This window comes from Molothrus aeneus, chromosome 2 (assembly GCF_037042795.1).
Source record: "Molothrus aeneus isolate 106 chromosome 2, BPBGC_Maene_1.0, whole genome shotgun sequence".
NCBI lineage: Eukaryota > Metazoa > Chordata > Aves > Passeriformes > Icteridae > Molothrus > Molothrus aeneus.
In genome coordinates, this window is record NC_089647.1 from 15,902,657 (window position 1) to 15,922,256 (window position 19,600).

The window sequence follows — 19,600 nt, forward strand, 5'->3', positions numbered from 1 at the left end:
GCCCACGGAGGTCACGCGTCCCGCTGCGGGCCCACACACAGGAGCCAGCGGGCGGCTGTGACAGCTCACCGATCTTACGCGCCCGGAGGGGCGTGTCCGGCAGCCCTTCCATTCCTCCCCTCGCCTGATTGGTGGCCGGGGCAGCGCCGCGCCCAGCAATTGGCTCGAGGTGCGGCACCTCGCCCGGTGATTGGCGGGCGGCGGAGGAAGTGGCTGGCCACTGGAGGGGGCGGGGCAAGATGGCGGCTGTGCTGGAGGTGGAGGTTGGCGGCCCCGTTGAGCGTGAGGCGGAGGAGGTGCGGGCATGGGGCTGGCGAGGCGCGGTTTGGGCCGAACCGGGTCGGGCTGGGGAGGGGAGGCGCGGACGGGCTGCTTCAGCGTCGTGGGGTGCTCTGTGAAGGGCAGACACAGCGGACGTGGGGCCTGAGGGACGCGGGGTCCGGGAGAACGGGGTAGGCATGTGCGCTGAGGGCCTCGGAGGGTGCCTGGAATGGGACAGGGGCGACTCTGGGTCACTTTGAGCTTGTAGAGCTTTGGGGAAATGGGTGTGGGGAGTGTTAGGGCGGGGGGGATCCTGGTGTGGGAGGACAGGGGCAGGGTGGCACTGGGAGCTTCGGAGGGGCCATGGGGCAGGGACAGTGCGGGCTCTGGGGGCAGGAGGGCAGCCATGGAGGCATCGCTGTTGTTCCCATGCTGGCTTTAAATATTCCTGGGGATGAAAAATTACAGAACTGGAAAAAAATCTGTCTGGAAAGATGGAATTGGAAGCAGGGTGAGTGCTCTGTCACAGGTACGTGCCACTTTCCGGCACTGCTGCCCCGGGCTTTGCAGTGGCTTTTCACCGTCCCCTGTGCTTCGTGCTTGGGAGGTGTTTTTTTTTCCCACCGGTAAAGAACCAGGAGAACTTGGTTCCATCCTGTCTGCACTGTGGGAGCAGCTGCACAGGGGTCCTAAGTTCACTTAGCTTGTAGAGTCAGGTAATATTTTGTGCCTTTCCTCAAGAATTGGTGGTGTGGCTTAAAAATTGTCAGATGCTGGTGGTTGTTTTGGAGAAGATTCCTGGCAGGGCCCAGTTGTGGAGATTCCCTAGTGCGTGGCTGAGCTGTGGGAGCTTGTACCTCTGCCCTGTGCCTTGTGTTGCTGCTGGAGAGCGGTGCAGTGGGGTGATGGGAGGATTGAATCCCAGATCAGTCACTCTTGAGTTGCTGCTGGTTATATTTTAAGATACTCCTTGGTGACTTTGTATGTAAAAATGTGGAAGATCCAAATCTCTGATCCTCAGAAGTGAAATTCCCACTTTTCACTCCATCAGGGCCTGGCAGAGTGGGCATCACAAGGAGGCAGCGAATGAAGAGGTGCACATAGGACTGCTTATTCCTGTGATTCCATAAATTGTTGGAGCAAAACCTATCTGCTTGTGCTGTCCTGAGGTCTTGGCAGCTCTTTGGGCAGAGCAGTTTGCTGATGAGCCACTCATGGTGGGGACCAGAATAAAGCCAAGTGTCCCATGGCCCTGGCTCTGCCTGTGCCGAGGCAAAGGTTTAGTTTCCAGTTATCCAAATGTTTGATCAGTTGGGAGATTTCTGCTCCCTACTCCATTTTTCCTGTGTCTTATGAGCAGAAAAAATGCAGAATTGAGATTCAAAAAAAATCTTTTCAGTCTTCCACTAAAGAATATGCCTCATCCCAACCTGCCTTGGTTGCACTTACAGCACTGTGGAAGTTTATATTCCTGTTATTTCAGGTTATTCCTGGTAGGTGCTGGGAGACAGAGACTGAAGTTGGGGCAATGGGAAAGTGAGATCAGGGCTGTTTTTTGCTGTGGAGCTTTGAGCTGAAATCAGCAACTGCTTATTCTCCATCCTCAAGGCATTCTTCTTGCCTCCTTTGGAGATTTAGAGCATAAGTGGATTACAGTCAGCTCACAGCAGCCTGTGTGTTTGCCCAGAGATCCTCCCAGCTCCCTGGGCTGGAAGGAATGTGTGCTCCAGCTTTGCTGTTATCCATATCAACAGTCCTTGTGGTTTTCTCGAGGAGATTATTCTGTGACTGTCCCAGTGGTGGGGATCACAGGTTTGTGGAGGCTTTGGGGCAACAGCTCCTGTAGGAAACCAGGGAGTGGCACAAGGTTCTTCCAAAGGCCGTGATGCCACGTCCCAGGAGAGGATTAGACTTTAGTCCTTGATATCCAGTTTCTCATAGTCATCACCTGGAGGAGGCAGAGGTTTTTGAGAGGATCATGAATTACAGAGGAGACAGAGAACAGAAGAACTGTTCTTAAATCCTTTTCTTTAAAACAAAAAGTTTGTCTAAGAGCTGTAGTTGGTAGCACACTGGGTCCAGTGTTGGTGTGGCAGCTGAACGATGCTGAAACAGGAGTAGGCTGATGTTGAACACTTGGTAGAGCTGATCTTCAACTCCTTCAGTCACCCTAAATGTTCTTGTCAAACCCCTCTGTGGTGGTGTTCACAGGGGTCCCAGGATGAGGGAAGAGATGAGAATCTTGACTCCATTTTTCAGAAGGCTGATTTATTATTTTATGATACATATTATAATATAAGAAAATGATATATTAAAACTATACTAAAAGAATAGAAGAAAGGATTTCATCAGAAGGCTTGAAGGACAGGAAATGGAATGATAACAAAAGCTCGTGACTCCCAGAGAGTCCGAGACAGCTGGACTGTGATTTGCCATTAATTAAAAACAACCACATGAGACCAATCAAAGATGCGCCCGTTGCATTCCACAGCAGCAGGTAATTATTGTTTTTCTTTTCCTCTGAGGTTTCTCAGGAGAAAAATCCCAGCAAAGGGATTTTTCAGAAAATATCATGGCTACACCCCTCTTGGTAAAGGGAGATTTAGGAGTAGAGGTTCTTCTACCTAGCTGTTGGGGTTAGAAAGAGACTCAAAAGACACAAAAACTGCATGTTAAAATCAGACAACCCCAAGCTAGAAGTGGAATGAATGCTTGCTGGCAAGAGCAGGTGCTTCCTTCACTATTCCTGTGCATTTTTACCTCTAATCCAAAACTTTTGTGCTAAGAGAGTGTGCAGATCAAGGAGGGGTTAACTGGAAGGTCTGGCTCAGGGTGGCTGCTCTGCCAAGTCCTGTCTGACCGTCATCAGATCCCTCTCAACATCCCTTCTGTCATGTCCTGGCCCCCCCTTAATAAAGTTATTTCAGGAGCTTTGAGCTCTGGGGAATCTGGTGAAGCTCACTCCTTGTACTTGAGAGAAAATTGTGTCCAGGGCCACGGATCCCTGATTGGCTTGGGAGCACAGCTCAGGAGAAGCCTGCTCTGAGTAATGCCAGCAGTGTTTCCACAGGATTTGGAGCTGAGGCATCTTGAATGCATTTGCTGGAAGAATTTGGAGATTCAGGGAAGATGCCAAAGGAAAGAGGCTGGTGAATATCCCAGTCTCTAAGATGGGACCAACACTGTGGAGTGGTTGCTGGTGTGGTACAAAGGAGCAAGCTGAGCCACTGTATAGAAATGCAGATTATTGCTGTGGTTGGAAGGTGCTTTTCAAACATCTTCATCCAGCAAGGGTGGGGGCAGGGCCTGGGAGGAGTGGGGGTCTCATGCGGGGAGGCAGTGGGAGCACCCGGGTGACTCTCAGAGCTTGTAGAGGGATTGACCTGTGCTGGAGCCAGCAAGCACTAGGGGATTCTCAGAGTCTGCTGTGTGCAGTGACCAGCAAACATTTTAAAATCTCCTTTTTTCCTGTTTGTTTGGAGCAGTTGTTGCTCCAAATTACATTGCAACTACTGAACTGATGGATCTGGATGTGGCTGCTTTAGGAACAGAGGTGCTGGGGAATTTGGTGACATCTTGGTGTCAGGTTGTCACCACCTTCCCTTGGCTTCTGACACAGTTCAGTGAGCTCTAACAAGGATTTTCATAGCTTTAGATTTTGCATCTAAGTCCTGGAGTGTTTCTTCAGGCCTTGATTCTCAAGGGGTGAATTTCTTGCAGGTGTTGCTCTGGGGTGAAGCTCAGCAGATGTTCCACATCAGGCAGATGGATTGCTGTGCTGTGTTTTTCCCTACCTCCTCACCCTGGGGTAAAATTAGGTGTCACAGAGGAAACAAGGCAGCTGTGCATCCTCAGCTGAGTCTGGCTGTGATCAGAGCTGCTGCTGCAGACACCTGTGTGCTGGTGATGGTGAGCAGGCAGGTGAGGTGACTGCTGCCCCAGCATAAAGGTTGGATCCAAGCCTGTGGCCCTGTACCCAGTGGGGTGAGGTGGAGCTGGTTCCTATGTACACATCTCTGGTGCGTGCAGGAAAGAGTGATAACAGTCTGTGTTTGTGGAAACAAGTCTATGGCTTGTTTCCAGCCTTCATCTCCAGTGCCTCAGCAAAACTGGAGTGTCTCCTGCACTGTGAGGATTTGTAAACCCCACATGTATGTTCCCAGCCCAGATGAGCTGCTCTTGATCGAATCTGAGTTTGTGTCTCACCAGGAAAAGGTGATGGGAAGAGCTGTGGGATTCCCTCCCCAGTGCCATGGTCAGGGTGTGCTGCCTGCTCAGTGACCCTGGGTGGGGACATGAGGGATGCTGGAGGCTCCTCAGCAGTTAGGTGAAGATATTGTGAAAAACGCCAATCACTTGCTTTTAAAGTTTAAAAGTTTAATAGTAATAAAATGGTTATAAAAATAGTAATATAATTAGAGTAATGATAATTTGACAATTTGAATTAGGACAATATGAGACAATAAAGACAAAGAGTTACCGACAGTCCAGGTACCTTCTTCTGGGCAACACAAGCCCGAAAAAGGACACCCATTAACAGAGGATTAACCCTTAAAAGCAACAGCCTGTTGCATATTCATACACCTCATACATGATGCATAAATTCCATTCAAACACAGGATTCTGTCTGGTCAGTGTCAACTTCTTCCTCCTAATCCTAATAGCGCCTTCGAGGTGGGAAGAAGTTCGTTTCTTTTGATAAGAGAACAATAAATTCTTTTTCTCTGAAAGATTTAGGTGTCCTGTGGCTGCTATCAGGTGTGAGTGCCTCATTCTTTTCTTAAAAAAAATCCCACTTACATAGTTCGTATTTTAACTTCAAAAGTTACCTTTTAACTACAAGACTACATTTATCATATTACTAAAATGTTAGTACAGCACTACTAATCAATACAACAAAATACATGTAGTAAATATCTGTGTAGAGCCATATCATATGCACTTTTCACAATATCAAGGGAAGGTTTTGCCCAGAGAAGCTGTGAATTCCCCATCCCTGGAGGTGTTCAAGAGCAGGTTGGATGGTGCTTGGAGCAACCTGGTCTAGAGGAGGTGTTCCCATGGGAGGAGGGTTGGAGGAAAATGAGTTTTGAGGTCTCTCCAACACAAAGCATTCTGTGGTTCTATGATTCTATATAAAGCTCCAGGTGAAAGCAGAAATGCGGTGTTAAAGGTCCCGTTATTCCTCCCCTGTCCAAAAGTGAGAGTATTCACGTTTTTGTGAATCTTACTGGAGAAGATGGGATACAAGTATCCATTGTCAATCATCACTAATAACAGCAGCTCCCCTTGCTCTCTGTAGCTCCTGCCTGTGATGTTTGAGAGGAATTTCCAATTATCTCAGCAAAACAAGGCCTAAATTTTTCTTTTACTGTGATTTTGAAATCTTATTGGCATTGATTTGTTGCTGGTGTGTGACATACTGTCCCCTGTCCTGCAGCCTAGTGGGATTTTGGCCTCCTACCACTGGTGGGAGCATTGGCTTCACTGGGATCACCACTCTGCCCTGAGACCTCTGGCTGGGTTGTGAATGTGGGATTTAAGCCAGTCCTTTTGTTCTGGTCACATGGGATGTTGGACAGAGCCTTGGCTCCAATAAAATACAGGAGTGTAAGTAAGGTGGAGGAGCAGGGAGAGTTGCTGCTCTTCCTGGGAAGGTGAAGGACAGCTCTGGGCTGTGCTGGCACTGTGGGCATCTGGAGGTTTCTTATTTAAAGCATCTGAATCCAGAGTTTCCCAGCAGCTGATTTCATGGATGTTTTTTTTTTTCTCTGTAGATTGATCTTTCACACTTGTCCCCAGAGGAGAGATGGAGGTGAGTTTTGGGAGCTGATTTGGAGCACACAGCTCAACTGAGCTCCTGCTACTGAGCAGAGCAAGCAGCAGCAGCACAGCTTGTGATCACAGTGGGGCAGGAAAGGATCACTGTTTTTTGATGGGGGGAAGTATGGACTGTCTTAGAAGGCAATAGTTTTTTTCTTTTAAACTGCTGCTAAATATGGAATCACAAAATAGTTAAGGTTGCAAAAGCCCTCTGAGATCATAGAGTCCAACCATTCAGCACTGCCGAGGTCACCACTAAACCATGTCCCCAGGTGCCACATCTACATGTCTGTTCAATCCCTCCAGGCATGGGGACTCCACCACTACCCCACCACAAGCCTGTGTTTGGGCTGGACAGCCCTTTCTGTGTAGAAATTTTCCCAATATCCATCCTAAACCTCCCCTGGCACAACCTGAGGCCATTTACTCTTGTCCCATCACTTGTTAGCTGGAAGAAGAGCCCAACCCCCACCTAGGCCCACCTTCCTGTCAGGGCCTTGTAGAGAACAAGAAGGTCCCCCCAAGCCTCCTTTGGTCCAGGCCGAGCCTCCCCAGCTCCCTCAGCCATTCCTCACCAGACTTGTGCTCTTGGCCCTTCTCAAGCTCTTTTACCCCTCTCTGGACAACCTCCAGCCCTTCAATATCTGTCTTATAATAAGGGGCTTGAAAAATTCCTCTTTTTTCCTTAGCAAAACCAATTTAATCCAGATGCTTATTGAAAATCACAGTTAGACTTGACTCTCAGTATTGTACCAGCACAGGCTGGGGGCTGACTTGCTGGAGCAGCTCTGTGGAGAAGGGCCTTGGGGTACTGGTGGAGAACAAACTGTCCCTGAGCCAGCAGTGCCCTGTGGGCTAAGGAGGCCAGTGGAATTCTAAGATGTATTGGGAATAGCATTGCCAGCTAGTCAAAGGAGGTGATCCTGCTCCTCTACTCAGCCCTGCTGAGGCACCTCTGGGAGTGCTGTGTCCAGTTCTGAGCTCCTCAGGACAAGAGAGACATGGAGCTCCTGGAATGGGTCCTGTGGAGGCTGCAGAGAAGGGTAAAAGAGCTTGAGAAGGGCCAAGAGCACATGAGGGGACCAGAGCATCTCTCCTATGGGGAAAGGCTGAGGGAGCTGGGGCTGTTCAGCCTCAAGAGGAGATGACTGGCAGGGGACCTCATCAGTGTCTGTCAGTTCTTAATTCCACTGTGTTTTTTGGTCAAACAGCACAAGCTGGGCAAAGAAACCCCAGGTGTCTGGTGAGTATCAGGCTGGAAATCACTTGTTCCAGAATGCTCAGGATGGAGAGAAGCAATTTGCTGGGGTTTTACCAGATGTCAGCTGTTCCTCCTGCTCTCCACCCTGACCCTTCCAGCCTTTGGACAAGAGGGAGAACAGTGTTAGTGGTTCCAAAACTGGGCTGAGGGTTTGATATTGAGAATTAGCATACACTCTGGGTCAAACAGTTGCAATGTGCTCCAGGAAGGCACTGCTTGATTAGGAAGGTTGTGAGAGATGACCCACTGGTGGTCCCTTCTAACCTTGCCCATTCTGGGATTGCAAGTTATGCTGACAGTGCACTCCGTGTTCATTAGTTCAGGTACACCTGGGGGGAGTTCTCCGCCTCCTTCATGCTCAGATGGGCAAGGTGGTGTTCTTGGCTTTCACAGTGTAGAAATGAGCTGGTCTCAGAGCAGCCTTTTGTTCCTTCCCCTCTGGATTGTTCACAAACACAATTCTTCGTAGTGCTGTTTTTCCATCTGCTCTTCCTGGCTCTCCTGAGGTGTTTGCAGCCCAGCATGCAACCTGCACCAGTGTGCTCTTCAGCCTCCTTTTCCTGGTTGTTGCAGGGTGGAGCACGTCCGGATGCACGCCAAGCACCGCGGGCACGAGGCGATGCATGCCGAGATGGTGCTCATCCTCATCGCCACCCTCGTGGTGGCACAGCTCCTCCTGGTGCAGTGGAAGCAGCGGCACCCTCGCTCCTATAATGTAAGTTACCCCACAGCCAGTCTGCCTCCCACACTGTGTGGGGGTGCTGAGCAATGCCCTCCTTTTGCTGATGAGGAAAGTGTTCCTGGTTTTCCTATTGTCTGGTGTTGATTCCCTTGTTTCTCCCAGCACATGTGGGATTCCAGCTGAGGATGAGGATGGATGATTCGGAAGGCCTCAGGTTTCTGTTGGAAATTATGCAGATAACTCAGTGTGACCTAGTGCTTTCAATCAGGGATGGACAAGCAGATCCTGGCGGGTGTCCTGAGGGAAGCTGCATTTTGTGGGTGCTCCCTTGGAAGCAATGGGGGCTTCTTGCTGCTGGCAGCCTGGGTTTGATGATTGCTGTGATGTCTATAGAGCATGACACGGCACAAAGCACCAAGACTCCATCAGAAGGGTGCACAAGAGCAATTTATTATAGCAATGTGTTGCCTTTATAGTTTTTCAAGGTATTTGCATTTATTTAACAGACACATTCACTGCCCATCAGTCATAAGAAAGAAACAAAACTCTCAATAGGTGAAAAGGAGCCACATAATTCTGTGAGCCAGCTAAAGTCTGTATCTCTTAACTTTCTCTCCTTCATCACGTCGCCATGGTGACAGCCTTGGTGTCTTCCTCGAGAGAGATATGGGGCTTTCCTTATCTTCAGAAAGCCTTCACTGCCTCACAAGAACAGCACAAAATGCCTTTCCTACACTGCAGCACTCTGCTGAGCAGACCTGCCACTTGCTGATGCCACCAGCTTGTCTGGGTCCGTTAGTTGCATGAAGCAACTTCCTGGTCATAGTAATAATATTGATTAATGTTTCCAGGTAGCACCTGTAGTCCTCTGTGAACTTTAAACCAAACCTATTTGCCTGTTTCCCTCCAGCAGCACAGTGGGAGCTCAGCTGCACAGCTGTAGATTCTTTTGGGAATAGGCTGTAATGCAGAGGCAAGCCAAAACCTTCTTGCCTTGTGTAATTCTTGTCCGAGGTGTCTGTGGTTGCAGTGTTAGGATCCTGGGAAGGTGAAGGTTTATGTAGCTGCCTTACAACTAGTTGTGTGTATCATCTCCCATACATTCCTCTGGATATGATTCCTCTGTGTTCTCCTGCCAGCTGTACCCTTTGCTCCCAAAAACCGCGTGGCTGCTGCCTCTGACTCCCTCACAAAACCACGGAACTGTGAGTTGGAAAAGCCCTGTGAGATCATTGAGTCCAGCTGTTACTCCTGCACTAAACCTTGTCCTCAAGTTCCACATCCGCACAGCTTTTAAATCCCTCCAGGGATGGTGACTCCATTACTGTCTCAGGCAGCCTGTGCCAGGGTTTCACCACCCTTTCTGGGAAGAAATTTTCCCAATATGCAACCTTAACCTTCTCTAGAAAAACTTGAGGCCTTTTCCTAGTGTCCTGTCACTTGTTTCCTGGGAGGACAGACAGAGCCCCACTTGGCTATAACCTCTTTCCAGGTAGATGCAGAGAGCAGGAAGGTCCTCTCTGAGCTTTCTTTTCTCCAGGCTGAGCCTCCCCAGCTCCCTCAGAGCTCCCTCCCTCCCTCCCTCCCTCCCTCCCCTATCCAACTCGTGCTGAGCTTTGAGCTCTTCTCTAGGTGCCACAGGTCAAACCTCCCCAGGTTCCCGGTGCAATCCAGGGCCATTTGATGCAGGCAGGAGAATGGCTGCTACGTCTGACAGTGTGCTTCTGGTGTCTGAGGAGCAGAGAACAAGCTCCAAATGCCTTTCCTCTGTTTGTGCAGATGGTGACCCTCTTCCAGATGTGGGTAGTACCTCTGTATTTCACTATCAAGCTGAACTGGTGGCGGTTCCTGGTGATCTGGGTGCTCTTCTCAGCAGTCACAGCTTTTGTCACCTTCCGGGCAACTCGAAAGCCTCTGGTACAGACAACACCCAGGTTTGTCTGCTGTTCCTGGGAAACTCCTCAGCCCCAGGGTAACCATTGCAAGGATCTCTTTCCAGTTTTCCTGCACAGATGTGTGCTGAGCTTTGCACCCTGGCAGTGTGAGAGCCCTGCTCATGTGAAAGAGTGTGAAGCACTTAGCTGGCAGCCAGCCCAATATACCTGGTGCCTGGGTGGGGGGTGGAAAGGTGGAGTCCATGTGGGGTGGTGTCCTCACCCAGGGCATTCCCAGCATGCAGCACGCTTCCTTATGGCCTTTGGAGATCATGAGGTTTCTAGTTTGGAAGTCAAGACTGTGAGCAGCCCGTGACAGGTTGAATTAGGAATGTAAAGCTCTTGTCCGTGTGTAGGGGTAGGTGAAGTGTCTGCAAAAACACAACAGGTGTGAAAAATAAAACTCTTCAGATGATTGGCACACTTTCATTCAGGGAAAAATGAAGGAATGAAATTCTTTGTTTTAATGCTTTACAGACTGGTTTATAAATGGTTTCTACTAATATACAAGATCAGCTATGCCACTGGGATCGTGGGGTACATGGCTGTCATGTTTACGCTTTTTGGACTTAACCTATTATTCAGGTGAGTGAATCTTTCAGCTCCCACTCCTGGGGCAATCAATGGCATGGAACACACCTTTGGCTATTACTCTGGAAAATCAGTTTACTTGGCAATGATTAATGGGACCAAAGACACTATTGGGGTGTCCTTTCACTCCTGGGAGGATGACAGGATGCTGGTACCTGAACTGGTCTGGGTTGCTGGAGAGCCCTTCTTCCAGCTCACTTGTTGGAAGCTCCCCCAGCTCTGGGGGCAGCAGTGGCTTTTTTTTTTTTTTTTTTTGCTATACTGCAAGAAGCAGCCAGTCCATGGGTGGTGGCAGAAGACTCAAGCCCAAACCAGCTTCATCATTAGAGAGTTTGACTGCTTCTCTGAGTAATACATTCTCTAGAATATGATTACAGTGGCTTTGCCCTCAAAAAACCCTGTTGCTGGTTTTTCTGTTGTAGAATCAAACCAGAAGATGCGATGGACTTTGGCATCTCCCTCCTCTTCTATGGTCTTTACTATGGAGTGCTGGAACGGGACTTTGCTGAGATGTGTGCGGATTACATGGCCTCAACCATCGGGGTGAGTTCACGGTGGATTGTACCCCAGGCCAGAGTTGTGCCCCGTATCAGGAGGCCTGAAACGTGTTGGGCTCTGCAGCAGCTTTGGCTCCCCTCAAATGGGAATTCCCCCCTCAAGGAAGGGTCGCTGGATCTAATATAATAAGAGTTGCTCTGAGATCCTTCCTGAAGAGCGCAGCCTCTGCAGGGTTCCATCTCCAGGACAAGAAGTTCTTTCCTCTGAGGGTGGTGAGACACTTGGCACAGATTCCCCAGAGAAGCTGTGGCTGCCCCATCTCCTGGAAGTGTACCAGGCCAGATTGGATAGAGTTTGTAACAACCTGGATTAGTGGAAGGTGTCCCTGCCCATGGAAAGAGGTTGAACTGGGTGACCTTCCAGCCCAAGCCATTTTCTGATTCTATGGAGAAGTGGAATGGTTTGTTTAGCCCTGAAAAACTGACAAATATTTCTTTTCCTGGGCATTTAAAATCTCCAATGAACACTCCCATTTCTGACACCACTGTGCTTGCATTAACTTGTGACCTGCAGCCACCAGGGAAGGATTCACACTGTGGGCTTCCTTCCTTGTACCTGCTGCAACTTTAGCTGTCCCTGTGGACAGAACGCACGCAGTGGCCTAAAATCTGTAGCCCACTCACTTGGTATCAAAATAACCCACTCCACCAAAAGTACATGACCCAGGACACCAGTGAAGTAGGTCATGTTTCTTCTTTTCAGCAGCTGTTTAGGGTCTTGGACTTTGTGTTTCCATCTTTCTGAGCTTTCTGCTGCTGCTCCTTGAGGTTCTGCTCCAGCCCCTGGCTTGCCACACTAGGACACCTTGGCACAGGATGTCTCTTAGATTCTCAGGGCTCTGTTGGATGTTCAGAGCAAAGCTGTGCCAGGGCTCTGCCAGAGGCATGTTTTGCTGATGGTACTAAACCAGGAGGAGCTGTGACCTCCTTGGAGAGAGAGCTGGGCAAGCTCCAGCTGTGTGAAATTTAACAGGGGCCAGATTCCCTGCCTGGGATGGTGTAATCCTGGTTATAGGTACAAATTTGGGAACAAGAGTCCAGAGAGAGTTCTATGGAAAGGAATTAGGGAGTTAGGGTTGACACCAAGTTGAATACGAGCCAGTAGTGTGTCCTGACTGCTAAAAGGGGCCAACTGTGTCCTGGGGTGCATCAGGCACATCATCAATATGTGGCCAGGGGAGATGATTGTCCAGCCATGCGGAAAGGGAGTGAAGCTGAATTGGGGGGGTGCAGGTTGGACATGAGGTAATGGTTATTTACCCAGAGGGAACAGGCTCCCCAGAGACATGATCATGTCATCAAGTCTGCCAGAGTTCAAAAAGTCCCTTAGTCATATGGTTTAGGTAGTGGAGCAGGGAGTTTGACTCAATGATCCCGAGGGGTCCCTTGCAGCTGGAGTGTGTGGGACCTGGTTTTGTGACCACACTCTCTGTGTTATGTCAGCCCTGTGCTGAGCCATGAGGCTGGGAAATGGAGAGGGGTGGCTGCTCTCTCTGTGCTTTGCTGAATGAGAGTCAGGGACCTGCAGGGCTGGAGGTGGCGGCTCTATCTGACTGGCAGCCCAAAGTTGTTATTTTGGATCAAAGCTGTGACCTCCAGCTTGTCCCGCTCTCTCTCCCAGTCTCTGCCCTGGGTGCATGGCCCTGGCAGGCAGCTGAAAACCCACCTGGCTGTTGAGGAGCAGAGAGGGCTGGCCCCTTGACATGGGGAGGGTGTGCATGGGGCTGGGGTGTGACGGGCCACTGCATCACTGAGCAGCTGTCCTGTTGTAGTTGTTCCCACAGCCGGACCTGTAACAAGGTTTTTAAGCCCCAAAGGCCAAGGCTGGACTCGTGGGGAGCTGAGCCCAGTCCTCCTTAGAGCTTAGCTGTGCCAGCACGGGTGTGGGACACGTGGCCTGCCACTGTCACTGCTCTCCCTCTGCTCTGCCCCCGCTCAGTTCTACAGCGCCTCAGGGATGCCCACCAAGCACCTCTCTGACAGCGTCTGCGCCGTCTGCGGCCAGCAGATCTTCGTGGATGTCAACGAGGAAGGGATCATTGAGAACACCTACCGCCTCTCCTGCAACCACGTGTATCCTTCTCTGCAGGTGCCAGCCCCCTGCCTCACTGGCCCCACGCTGGGGTGGGCAGCAGGGAGCTCCTGCCCCACGGCTTCTCCCGTGCTGGGTGAAGAAATGCCTGTTCTGGGAAGCGAGGCTGTCCAGCTGACTTTGCATGTGATCTGTCCCTGTGTCATCACTGACTTGGCATGGGAAGAGGTGTCCCTGAAATTACTTCGTTGCCACTCCCAAGTGGTTGTTTCCTCTTCCTTCTCATCCCCAGCTCCCTCTGCCGAGTCATGGAGCTGCACCTCAGCTTTTACCTGCTTTTGACAAATCTGCTGTGACCCATCTGCCTGGCAGTGCCCCCAGCAGATATTCTGGCAGAGGTGATGGTGTGAGGTCAGGACATGAGGCATCCCTGCTCCATGCCACACTGGCCCCTCATCAGAGATGCATTGCAGTGGGTCCGAGTGTCTATAAGGAAGAACTGTGGGGAAACACTGCTGGCCCCCTCTGAAAACAGCCCCCTGGTCCGGCATGCTGATTGCTACCTGCTCTGGCCACAGCCCAGCAGCTTCCTCCTTCTCCAGAACTCCTCCAGGGTTTCCAGTACGCTGGACTCACTCAGCGCTTTCTGTCAGCTGATTGATGAGAACTGGGTTTTGAAACTGGAAGTCCTAGTTGGTGCTCAGTCCCAGCTGAGGTGGCACGTGGGGTTTTTTCCCTGTGGTGACTCAGTGTACACATGGGATGTCCTCTGGCACTGTGTATGTTACTGCCTGCGAGGTGGTTTCCAAACTGGGCTTGAGCAAAGGTCATGCTGGCAGAACAGGAGCCTAAATTTAACTCTTGGGAGCTGTTGGTGAGATTTATGGCTGACCCTGTGCAAGGGCCTGGGACTGCAGCAGCTTGGGGTGGCGTGGCTGTCAGAGGAGCTGGTTGGTGCTCCTGGATCCTCAAGGGTGATGGCTGGCTGGGCACTCCTGCATCTATGTCTCCAGGGCTGACAAGGAAGTGACTCCTGTTGCTGCTGCCTGGCATTCTTCCATGTTTTGAGCAGCATAGATATTCTGGGAAAAGTCTGTTTGCTCTGTGACACCAGTGTACGTGGCAGAGTCATCTGCAGCCACCTCATATTTTCCTGTAACTTCTTCAGGCTGTGCTCAGGTTGTGCAAATCCTTTTGACAGAGCATAGCAAGCACTTGTAAGTCAGACCCTTACTTACAGAGAAATTCCTTAAATGTTAATTCCAGGAAGCCTTTGAAGAAGGCTTCCAAAATGCATGCAAGTTCACAGAGCTCTCCCAGGCTGTCCAAACCTTCTCAGTGCTTGGGCACCATCACTGAAGAGTTTCAGTCTCCCTGGTGCCCATGCATGGGTCAGGGCCTTCATGCTGCCACCCTGGCTCTGTTCTGCTGCCCCATGAGCTCCTTCCGCTGTCCTGGAAGCTGCTGCACCTTCTAGGAAAGGGCTGTGGTTGTGCAATGCACCATCCTCACATGGGGGGATGTTTCCATGGCTCTGGGGGGACTTCCTTGGCCTTGGTGGTTTCCTCCACACTGAGCCATGTATCCCCCTCTTCTTCCAGTTCCCCTTAACGTGCCACTCCCCAGGTTCCATGAGTTCTGCATCCGGGGCTGGTGCATTGTCGGGAAGAAGCAGACGTGTCCATACTGCAAAGAGAAGGTGGATCTCAAGAGGATGTTCAGTAATCCGTATCCTTTCTCCTGCTGGGAGCCAGCACTTTGGGAAGGGAAGCAGTGGGTAGAGCACACAAGGGGTGAGAGGCTTGCCTGGCACCCTCAGTAGGTCTCTACAGCACGTGGCTCTGGCAGAGACCCTGCAAAACCCAGGGCAAGCCTGGCCACAGCTGTCCCTCCATGAGGACTCATGTCTGTCCTTCCTGGGTGCTTGTCCATCCCTCTGGGCACCTGTGTTCTCTGTCCCTGCTTTTGGGTGGCTTCTGGGTGGGTTGTGCTTCTCTCATCCCTTTCCCCATGACTCTTTAACTCCTTCCTGCCCAGCTGGGAGAGGCCTCACGTCATGTACGGGCAGCTGCTGGACTGGCTGCGCTACTTGGTGGCCTGGCAGCCGGTGATCATCGGACTGGTCCAGGGAATCAACTACATCCTGGGGCTGGAGTAAGGGCAGGCGGTGGGGAGCCGCGGAACCACGAGAGGACATTGCCACCAGGGATGCTGGCTTTGCTCCGTCACCTCTCAGGACCTTGGCCACCACCAAGGACAGCAACATCAGGGCCCCTCCTGCTGGGGCTAGGGGAGGATTTTTTTAAAAAGCAATTATTTTAATGAGCATATTTAAAACTTTCTATTGCAGCCAAAAAGAGATGCTTGTCCCCTTTCCCTGTCCCTATCCAGCCCTTTGCAGCGCCCTGCTGGGCTGAGCTTTGGGCTGGGGGCTGTTCACCAGCTCCTTCCTGCCACTCTGTCAGGGGAGGCCATGACAGAGAAGAGCCAAGGCTTTGTCAGCTCCCAACGCCAGCACCCTGGAGCAGCCTTGCTGGCAGCGAGGATGGGATATGGGGGCTGCAGAGGAGAGGCTCGAGCCCAGTGCCCTGAAAGAGGGGATGTAGGTCACCTGGCTACCCCCAGCTGCCAGGTCCGCTCTGGGTGCCACGGGTATGCCAGCAGGAACCAGGCTGCTCTCCAGCATGGTGATGGTGGGCTCTGCCTTGGGGAACCCTTTTATATGCTCCCAAATTTTCTGTGTTCCTCCCTGGAGTCCAGCAGTGTCCCCTGACTGCTCGGGGGGGCGGGGGGGTCAGCCAAGGCATGGAGTGGGGCCAGTGCTGCTCCTCTCCGTGCCCTTGTGGGTGATGGTGGCGGTACGTCAGGAGCAGCCAAGAGCAGGTGCCCCTGCCCCGGGCGCAGGTCCGCCCTCACTGCATATTGCTCTTGGCACTGGAATAAAAGGGATGGAGTGAAGGTTGGGCTGGTGCTGGCGTTTCCCTGCCCCAGCATTACTCCATGACATCCTCCTGGCCTTGCTGGTAGGAGCCATGCCAAGGTCCTGCTGGGGCAAGTGGTCTTGGGCTCAGTTTTTGGTAGTGGGTGGGGTAAAGTCCCCAATCCCAGGGCCAGTGGTGGTATTTTGGCTTGTGGAGACTTGAGTCATATTCCCTGAGGGCACAAGGCAGCTCCTGGCTCAGGGGATTTGGGAAGTGGTCACAGTGCTGACATGGCTGTGTGGGCTGTGTTCCCCCTGGGGAACCCCAGCACCATGCTGAATCCTCTGAGTTTTCTTTTGAGTGAAACCACATTGCAGTGTTGTGCCAAACACCAAAATAAGAGCCCTGGAAATGGAGACGTGGCCCTGGGTTTTTCTTGATCGTCTTCCTTGCTGCAGGGCATGGAAAGTTCCTCCTTTCATCTCTCCTAGGGGACAGATATTGGGTGGATGATGACCAAGCACCCATCTGCATTCCCTGCTCACTTCTTTCACCCTGTAGCAACCAGAGCTAAGCTGGTTGGTATTGCACTTGCCAGGTCTCCAAGATAACACTCCTGTTCCTGTCACCCTCTTCCTCTGCTGAGAATGGATAACAAAACTCACTGGGAGTTCAGGGACTATTTTCCAAGACTTGTCAGGGCCTGTGACTCAGGTAGCTGCTTCTGCCCTATTGCTGTATCCACACTGGCTCCCAGCCTTGATGCTGCTGAGAAGTGGGGTGTGGGGCCTGGCCCCTGGTTTTGTAACCAGTGGGTTGTCAAAACCACATCTGCTGTCAAGGGGCTGGCTCTGGGGGTGGGGGACTACTGAGGGACATAGGAGATGGCTTCTTGCAGCCAAGAACTAAAGCCCTGGCAGTTTCTATCTGCTAAGCTGTCCTCCCCCAGCTGGGACACCCAGGGGCCAACACCCAGCCTCTCCCATCCACTGTCGTACTCAGTCTCCTGGGGACTTCACCCACCTTCCTCCTGTCCCTGATCCCAAAGCATCGAGGAGCAAACCAGCCTGTTCAGAGTCCTGTGTTACTCAGCCAGCGCCCCATGTGCTGGACACTGGGGGGCCCAGCTGTGTCCCACATCCCTGTCGAGCCCATGGATGCTCCCCCAGGGGCGGGGGCGGTCATGGATGCCGATCACGGGAGTGCCTGAGGGATGTGGGATGTGTATCCCCAGGTGCAGGCGACATAGAGCACGGGGGGCATGGGGTGCTGGGGACACAAGGCATGTTCGGGGGGCTCGGGGACATGGACATCGACACACAGCAGCGTCCAGGTGCGGGTCCCTCTGCGGTGGCGGGGCGGGGCCGGGGCGCGGGCGGCTCCCGCTGAGTCACGGCGGCCTCTCGCCCCTCCCCGCGCCGCCTCATAAAGCCCCGCCGAGCCGAGCCGAGCCGAGCCGAGCTGAGCTGAGCGCCGTGCCCGAGCCGCGGACTGTCCGTATGTACCGGAGCGCTGGGCGGACAGCCCTGGGGGGCACCGGCCGCGACCTGAGTGACCGCGGGAGGAGGATGCTGGGGGGTACGGGATATCCCACACTCGGGGGGTGCTGGACGGATACGAGGGTATGGGACCGTCGCCTTGGGGACTCCTGGGGGGAGCATGCTGGGTGGGTTACCATGGCCAGCTGGGAGGATGCTGAGAGCACGGACCATCCCAGGCTCAGGGAGTGCTGGGGGAACCATCCCAAGCTCATGAGGAGCATCCCTGTGTGTCCAGCACTGAGCTCCGTTTTTGTCTGCAGAGCCCCTGGAAAGCCCTGCCTGGATCCTCCTGCTCTGCTGGGGCCTGGCTGCTTGCTGCACAGGTAAGTGGGGAGTACTGGGGAGCCTAAGGTCAGCCCCGGGCTCTCTGCCCCTCAAGAGACTTGTTCAGGGATCTGGGGATGAGTAGTGCCTCCGTCCCTTTGTGGGACCCTGCCTCCTCACCCACTACAAAAATGTCTCAGGGTCACTCTCAACCTCCCAGCTCACCCCTTTGTGCTCCCCCAGGTGCCATGGCCTTGCAGCCACCCAGCATCACCACCCTGCAGATGCCAGCAGAGCTTCCTCGCCCAGGTGAGAGACCCTCGGGGCCATGGCAGGGCCTGGGGGTGAGGAGGCTGTAGTGGGGTTCAGCTCCTGTGCCAGCCTCCAGCAGACACAAGGTGAATCCTCCAGCCACAGCCAAGATTTCAGGGTGCTGATGAGGTGGGGGAACGTTCCCCTTAGTTAGGGAGGGGGGCTGTGCCTGTATCTGGGGGGCACTGGGGACCCTTGCAGCCCCCCCTGACCTTCACACCCCCTGTGGCTGCAGGTGAGAGTGTGACTGTGTCATGTGAAGCACTGAGTGAGCTTCCAGAGATGACGCTGCTCTACTGGCTGGAGAACGGCTTCTTCGTGGAGAGCCTGCACCCGGACGGGGCTGTGCGTGAGGGGACAGTGCAGTGAGTATGGGGACAGGGGCAGTGACAGCGGGGCATCCCAGGCTGGGACAAGGCCCCTGGGTCTGCCCATCTGGAGTAGGCACTGATTGGTCCCTGCTGGCTTCACAGAGAGGAGCTGCAGGGCTCGGGGTGGGTCCTACACCGTGACCTGCACTTCAGCTCCTTCAACAAGCAGCACCTGCACACCAACTTCACCTGCGTGGTGCTCAGTCCCCTCGGTGCCGACACCAGGGAGGTGCAATGGCCGTCCCAAGCACCAGCCCCTGTCCCTGGGAACAGTGGGGGCCTGGGCTGAGCCAGAGGGCAGCTCCCATCCTGGGTGAGCACCCTGCAGTGCAGATCCCTGCTCTGACAGCCCCACACTATTGCATGCATGTGTGATACCCCCAGGGAGGCCCGTCTCTGTGACCTGCTTTGGGGACTGCACGGCCTCACATGTGCTGGCCCCATTGTGAGTGGGGCTCCTGGTGCCCCAAGCTGAGTCAGGAGCGCTGCCTGGGTTGGAACCAGCTCTGCCCATAGCTGGCTCTGGGACCCCAGAGTTTATTAAAGTACATCAAGGCTGCCCAGTGTCACCTGCATCCTGGGGATGGTGCTGCCCAGGGGTGTAGAGGGCACCCATGGGATGAGGAGGGAGGGAGAGGAGGTAGCCCTGGTGCCTGTGAAGGGCAGGATCCATTCCTCACCCCCTTCCAGCCTCCAAAGGGCTAGAGAGCCATAGGGAATACTTGGCACAATGGCTGTGCCCTGCCCTGGAGGAGAGGGTGGGTGGAGAAGCCCTGGGTTGCAGGGACTGTGGAAGATGGGGCCATCACATCCCTCTCTGCACTTGGGGGTTGGGGCTGTTCCTCAGCATGGCATTGCTGAGTCCCATCTGCTGCTCCATGGGGCAGCCCCCTTAACCATCCTGTGCTGGCAGGGCCCCTGCTCTTGTGTCCCAGCCCCCTTCTTGCTCCCCAAGTGCTTGTGGGGGCTGCGACTCCTCTGGGCTGTGGGACACGCTGGGGATCAGATCCCAAACCCCTTGAGCAACCCCTGGGCTATGGACATCACACT

The 19,600-nt window shown here is 53.0% G+C and overlaps 2 protein-coding genes across 4 annotated transcripts; both read left to right on the forward strand.

Moving 5' to 3' along the window:
- Nucleotides 1–221: 221 nt before the first annotated feature.
- On the forward strand, nucleotides 222–16,478 carry RNF121 (ring finger protein 121). Of its 3 annotated transcripts, none has more exons than XM_066568595.1 (9): nucleotides 222–296; nucleotides 6,039–6,076; nucleotides 7,919–8,060; nucleotides 9,807–9,961; nucleotides 10,439–10,546; nucleotides 10,975–11,095; nucleotides 13,049–13,198; nucleotides 14,743–14,869; nucleotides 15,179–16,478. In XM_066568595.1, the coding sequence occupies exons 1-9, from the start codon at nucleotides 240–242 to the stop codon at nucleotides 15,250–15,252; spliced, it is 972 nt and encodes a 323-aa protein (XP_066424692.1). In that variant the 5' UTR covers nucleotides 222–239; the 3' UTR covers nucleotides 15,253–16,478. The 3 variants fall into 3 exon arrangements, with proteins under 3 accessions (XP_066424692.1, XP_066424689.1, XP_066424702.1); XM_066568592.1 differs by having other exon boundaries at nucleotides 13,049–13,182; nucleotides 14,768–14,869; XM_066568605.1 differs by having other exon boundaries at nucleotides 13,049–13,182; nucleotides 14,768–14,866; nucleotides 15,165–16,478.
- Nucleotides 16,479–17,565: 1,087 nt separating this feature from the next.
- IL18BP (interleukin 18 binding protein) lies at nucleotides 17,566–18,986 on the forward strand. Its single transcript, XM_066568620.1, has 5 exons — nucleotides 17,566–17,640; nucleotides 17,864–17,926; nucleotides 18,111–18,176; nucleotides 18,415–18,544; nucleotides 18,653–18,986. Exons 1-5 carry the CDS (start codon nucleotides 17,631–17,633, stop codon nucleotides 18,837–18,839), a joined length of 456 nt encoding a protein of 151 aa, XP_066424717.1. The 5' UTR covers nucleotides 17,566–17,630; the 3' UTR covers nucleotides 18,840–18,986.
- The last annotated feature ends 614 nt before the right edge of the window (nucleotides 18,987–19,600 follow it).